Below are 6,131 nucleotides of genomic sequence, written 5' to 3'. Positions count from 1 at the left end.
CCTCCTCCTCCTCCTCCTCCTCCCTTCTTCTCATTATTATTCATATTCACCACGTGGGAGATTCATGAAATTGGATGCTTGTGAAATTTGCTTGGCTCAGTCAGTCATTGCTGTCCATTGTTCAGTCTTCGATTTCAGCAACAAACGGTTAGTTCTTGTTTTATTCGAACAAAACAAACTGTGATTGGAAGCCTGCTTTACGCCCCATTGATATTCTAGGGGGCAGGCTACTTCGACGCTGCCTGAAGTCCAACAAGCCTAAAAGAGATGCTATGTCCCAGCAGACTGGCGGGAATATTACTATGTACTCGATTTTAACAAACTAAACACAAAAAACACTCTCGCGGGAACCGAGCGCATGTCTTTTGCGTGCAATGGTAAAGAGTTTAACTGCCACACCACCAGAGCCAATGTCTATTTGTTTTAGATGAAAAGTAATTTGTGAGGCATCTTGGTGAAACCAGGCACTCGTCAAAATAATGAAATCCGAGAAATCGGCATTTTTCTGCCAGTTTATACTTTTTTTTTTCGAATTTCTGTTTTTATTTTTGCTCAACGCCTAGTATATCATTACAAAAAGTTTTGTGTGGAGCAACGTTCATTAAAGGCACACAAAAAAGTAAACCTGCAGTCTCCAAGGACTCTTTAGGTATTGAAATCCCCAAACTTTGGCGGCCATTTTCTTTCTTCTTAAACCAGGCGCCTCCGCCTCTTTCAATCGAAAATATCTCGACTTCTCTTCAAGATAAATTGATATTTTTTTTTCATCCACATCAAGGCAAATGAATAACCTTTAAGATACTACCTATAACTCCATTTGCCCAAAAATTGAAGAGCGCCTGATTCCGCTGCTTTGTGATACATTTAATTCAGTAGGACGCTGATTCCCTTGACACGATATTGGGCACAGAGGAAGTATTCCGGGAGAGACCCCTACCCCTAAAAAAATCCATAATAAAAAAACCGCCAAAGAGCGTTTGGAATTGAACCTTAACTGTTCCATGTTGGTCAAGTTCTCTTCTGTCCTTATTTCCAAACTTTCAATCTTCCCCGAGAATAAAATTTAGAAGCTTTACGACCCACCAGCAGGATCTATTATGTCATTGTTTGGCTTCTTGCCCGGCACGCGAAAGTCTCATCAGCGCGTGGGCAGAACATTTAAAACAGAGCCTCTTGCTATGTCCTTCTGCTGTAAACCATCATCGTCGTCGTTTTCAGCAACATTTGGGAGGGAGTGGGGGGGGGGGGGGGCGGGGGGGGGGAACAGGGGACAGTTTTGGGGCAGCTATGGATCTGTTCCAACTATGTCGATCCAGGTCCGACAGAGAAATCAACAAATAGAGGAATAGACTAACAAATAGAGAACACACTCGGATCGACCGGAGAACCAGGGTCGAAGTATAATTATTATGGCCTCATAAAGTGCTTAGATGTGTCAACCGGGGCCTAAAACTATAAAAACAAATCGACAGCCGAAGTTAACTTTAAAGCTTTATAGCCATGCACAACATTTTGATCACACCGTTATAAATCTCATTCCAGCTGGCAATTACTTTCAATTAAGTTAAAAACTCCTTTTGATGTTTTGTGTTGAATCAAAACACTTAAGAAAAAAGTGAGTGTACTTTGACCATAGAATGATGACTGACAGACAGGCTGTCTCGCAGGCTGGCAGGCAAAACAGATGGACGGATAAATAAAGTATGCAGTCAGTTACAAAAACTGCTATCATATCAATAGCATACGAGAGACCATAAGGCCATGGAATGGAAGGGGGGAGGGGGAGGTGAGGAGGGGAAGGCTAGAGAGTGGGGGAGAAGGAAAGAAAAGAGGGGAGGAAATGAACATAAAGACACATAAGGGTGAACAGCTTGAGATGGAGACTTGGAGGGAGTTCTGGGAAAGACAGGTCCCTTTTTGTTAAGGCACAGGAATGCTTCGCATGAGAAAACGTTCTCTTAGAAAGGACATTCACCGCGGGGAGAATCCTGAAATTGGATGCTTGAGAGGTTTGTTTGGCTCAGTCTGTCTTGGCTGTCCTTTGTTTAGCTCCGTGTGTGAGATGCCAGTCATTTGAAGCCCCTGGAGTGAATAGGAGCTGAATCTTTGAGGGTCACAGTTATGTCTGAGTGGGAATTAGCCAAAATGGAATAAATCATGAAAATGGCCAGGAACATTTCTGTCTCTTTCAATCTATTTTCTTAATTAAACAATCAACAATTAAGTTTTGCCTGCATGTCTGCCTGTTTTGTCTGCCTGTGTCTGTCTGTCTATCTGTCTCTCTTTCTCGTTCTCTCTCTCGCTCTTTCTCTGTCTGTCAGTCTGTCTGTCAGTCTGTCTGTCTGTCTGTCTTTCTGTCTGTCTGTCTGTCTGTCTGTCTGTCTGTCTGTCTGTCTGTCTGTCTCTCTCTCTCTCTGTCTGTCTGTCTCTCTCTCTCTCTCTCTCTCTCTCTCTCTCTCTCTCTCTCTCTCTCTCTCGCCCTCTCAACTACTAGTTTAGTCATACGTTCGTCTTTCTATCATGTGTTACTGGGGTTTAAAAACTTGTGTTTTCCTGTTTGCTTAACATTAATACGTTGCTTTTCATCGAAGACAAAACCCTGATATGGTATACTGGACACTAAGACTTGTTGAACCGAAAGAAAGATCACCAAAGAGCCGCAAGAAAACGCCGTGACATTATGATGTGTTCATGAACATTTATAGTGGGGTCAAAAATTCGTGGCGCAATCTATCCCCCAATATCTCTTTAAAAGTTGAATCAGTCTCAGCCATACTTGGCACAACAGTTTGTATCAATTTGTCTTAACTTAGCCATTGCCAGGCTTACTGTGTGACTATTATTCTTACAGAAAATGTTATTCATTTACATATTATATATATATATATATATGCATAGTATTAGATTGTACGTTTTACGTACACACATGTCCATTAATCTTTTAACGTGTGATATTTTCTATTAATGTAATGCGCATCGAGCATTTTATTGTAGAAAATGGAAATGCGCAGCATAAATGCTATTTATTATATTTTTTTCCCACAGAAATTGGGACTAGATTAACAAATCTTCTTCATAAATTTATATAAAATACTTTAAATCTTCGTCATGCAGAAAACGGTATTATTCACAGCACTTCCCGCTTCTCACACACATTTTGCAAACGCACATGCCCTACGTCAAAGCTCACCAATGACATTTTTTAGTGTAGAACATGTAACAAAAATTGTTTTATAGTGGACACTTTTTTTCCTCTAGAGATTCTCAAAACATGCACCCATTAAGCATAATGGCAGAGTTGCTTTTAAAAACGATATTGTCTTTTAAAATATGTAGAAACCGCACACTCGGATGTTTTAAACTAGTATAATTTATTAAGGAATTTTCTAAAACGCAGCTAACGGGTATTTACAAAAATATTGATCTGTTGAGACAAACTGATAAAAATCATGTGCAAAAGTTGGAGACGTTATGTCCGATAATTGAGGAAACATTTGACAATAAGTTATACTACGAATTTTTGACCGCGCTGAAAACATATTACATCATCAAAGTGCAACATTGAAAAATTTCTTTTCACTTAAAGTAAAAATAATTAATCATTACAGTTTCTAATGCCATTTGCGGTGTATATTCTCATCTTTCCTCGCTGTTCTTTTTCAAAATAATATTGTAATTAACTGTACTTATGCTCAGATCATTTATTTTTATGGCTTTTTCTGCTCTTGTGTTCTTTTGTTTCAGTACGAAATTACATAGTATCTCGTACATTTATCATCTTTTATTCATGTATATAGAATATAACTCATTATTTTGGACCCCCCCCCAAGCCCCCTATTCAACCTAATATTTTGTTCATTTTCAATGCCCACCTCGCCCTTACACAAGATCATGCTCTTTCAACGCCACCCCCCTCCCTCCAATTTTTTTTTCACACAGCATTATATTTATTCTTAACGCTTCTCCTTTCCGTCGCCAGGTTCATGAAACTGTGTTTGCTCCGTAAGACCGGCATCCGATCTCTACTGGCCAAAAAACTGTTTGCTGCGAGCTGCTTCGTGTCGCTCCTCCTGAACATCCCCATAGGATGGATCTTTGGCCGTGATACCATCCACTTTGTGCATTACGGCGTCCAGGTCTCTTATTGCTTCATCCACAGCGAGAGCAAATCCACAACCGTTTTCATTCTCTACGCATCCATGTTGGCTGTTGTTTTTCTCTCCATCACCGTCACCCTCTTCGTTCTCTACTTCAAGATCGTCCGACAACTTCACCAGCTTTCTAAGAAACACGACGAGCTGAAGAGACGCCCATCACTCGCCGCTTCCGGCGAGGTGCTTAAAAAACAGAAACAGAGCCAGGTGATGCGGAGCTCGGCAATCGTCTTCATCGCTGTGACTGTCGCGTTTTTTGCCAGTTACGCGCCATATTTCTGCACTCTGATTCTGTCCATGGCTGACCCCTCCGTGGAAGGGTCAATGAGTCCATGGACCAAAGCTCTCTACGACCTGGCCAAAACGTTCCCCATAATGAACAACGTGGCAAACCCCTTTATCTACAGCTTCACATCGGGGAACTTCCGTAAAGAGGTCAAGAAGATGCTCACCTTCAAGACTTGCCAGAAGGGAGGGTTCTTCCGACGCCGGGCCTTCTCCCTCAGCAACAGGTCGTACGAGATGTCACAGTATTCCGAGTCCAGCCAGAAGGAAGACGCCACAACCGGCCCATCGAACCAATGAGATGTTTAAGGGTGTTGCATCATTTCCAAATTTGTTAATAGCAGTATTTTTACTTCCACCTTTTACCTAATTTTTTTGTGTAATTAGGCATAACTATGTGTTCATTATAAATATGACATAATCCACGAACAAGCCTTAACAGCACCATTGCACAATCCACGAGTAGGCCTTAACAAGAAGAATGCCTGCTCATAGACAGGCGCAAGAGTGGGGATGATTGACGCCAGTCAGAGAGGGATATGAGACAGACAGTGGCCTTCCTTGACAGTAGGGCAATGCTATTGGAGACAAAAGCATACAGAAATGTATATTTTGCAAGGCATGCAATGTGCATCGAGTAAGAATGAGAGTCAGAGCTTATCCCTAGTTGAAGCCGAATAGATGATTCGAGATTAACTTCTGAATAAGACACTAGTTTGGTTCAAGTTCACATCCCTGTATAAAAGTATTGTGCAGATACCTGGTTTCACGACTGAGTGTGAGCGAGAAAGGAGCCAAAAGAGCCAATAAAGTATTTTATTTTTTATTTTATTTGCAAGGCCACAACATAAGTTCTTGCAGATTCAGTACTCAAAACACCAAAGTTTAGAATAAAAAAATAATATGATTACGTTCGCGCCTTTTTCATTTCACAATCGACACTAGTATTTGGATAATCTTCTTGGTAACTTCCTTTATCACGCATCGCAGGATTTTTCTCTGAAACGTCATGCTAGGTAACCAATGGATGACGGAAAATACGATTTCAAAATAATTAATTGTGTGTCTCTGCAGGAAGAATGCCGTGAGGCGAACTTTTTAACTTGTGTCTTACTTCTGGACTGTGAACAAAAGTAACCAATTTGAAACTTGTCCCCACCGATTTTTTCTCTGTAAATTCATGTTCACTGTTTACTCCCCCCCCCCCTCAACCTGCCAACCAATATGGACATCTTTTATATTTTTAGCATTGTTTTTTTCTCCCCTCCCCTCCACCTCATCCCGGGACAAAAAATGTTTTATTGTGATTATTGCCAAGTTTCCGGTTTCATCATAATTTTAGCAGTAAAGTTGCATTCTCTATTTGAAACAAATCTGTGTTCAATTTAAACTGGCACTTTGAACCAAGATAACGTATCAATGTATCAAATATATATGGTGCATTTTGAATACTTAAACTCTGACTGTTTTGAGCCCGATCCCTGAATGTGTACATTTGTTTCGAGGCCTCTGCGAAAGACGTCCGTTGTATAATATTATTACATCCTGGTCAGGCTGTGCAGACGCCCCCCAAAGAACAAGGGAGAAAACCGAGGTTCTCTTAAAAATAGAATAAGTTGTATCCCTTAGAACAGCTGTTGGTGGGATTCATTCTGGGTTTCAGTTCGCAGGCCAACACGGTGGGTTTGGTTC

General features: G+C 40.9%; 1 protein-coding gene across 1 annotated transcript in view; it reads left to right on the top strand.

The window, feature by feature from the left end:
• LOC101854403 (somatostatin receptor type 2) overlaps positions 1-5,346 on the top strand; it is a 76,637-nt gene extending 71,291 nt beyond the window's left edge. The window contains exon 4 of the mRNA XM_005095603.3: positions 3,980-5,346. Within this exon, the coding sequence (XP_005095660.1) occupies positions 3,980-4,739 (760 nt within the window). The 3' untranslated portion in view covers positions 4,740-5,346. The remainder of the gene's footprint in view (positions 1-3,979) is intronic.
• Positions 5,347-6,131: the final 785 nt, after the last annotated feature.

The sequence above is a fragment of the Aplysia californica genome, unplaced genomic scaffold (genome assembly GCF_000002075.1).
Source record: "Aplysia californica isolate F4 #8 unplaced genomic scaffold, AplCal3.0 scaffold00108, whole genome shotgun sequence".
Classification (NCBI taxonomy): domain Eukaryota; kingdom Metazoa; phylum Mollusca; class Gastropoda; order Aplysiida; family Aplysiidae; genus Aplysia; species Aplysia californica.
This window is presented reverse-complemented; position numbering and strand designations above follow the sequence as displayed.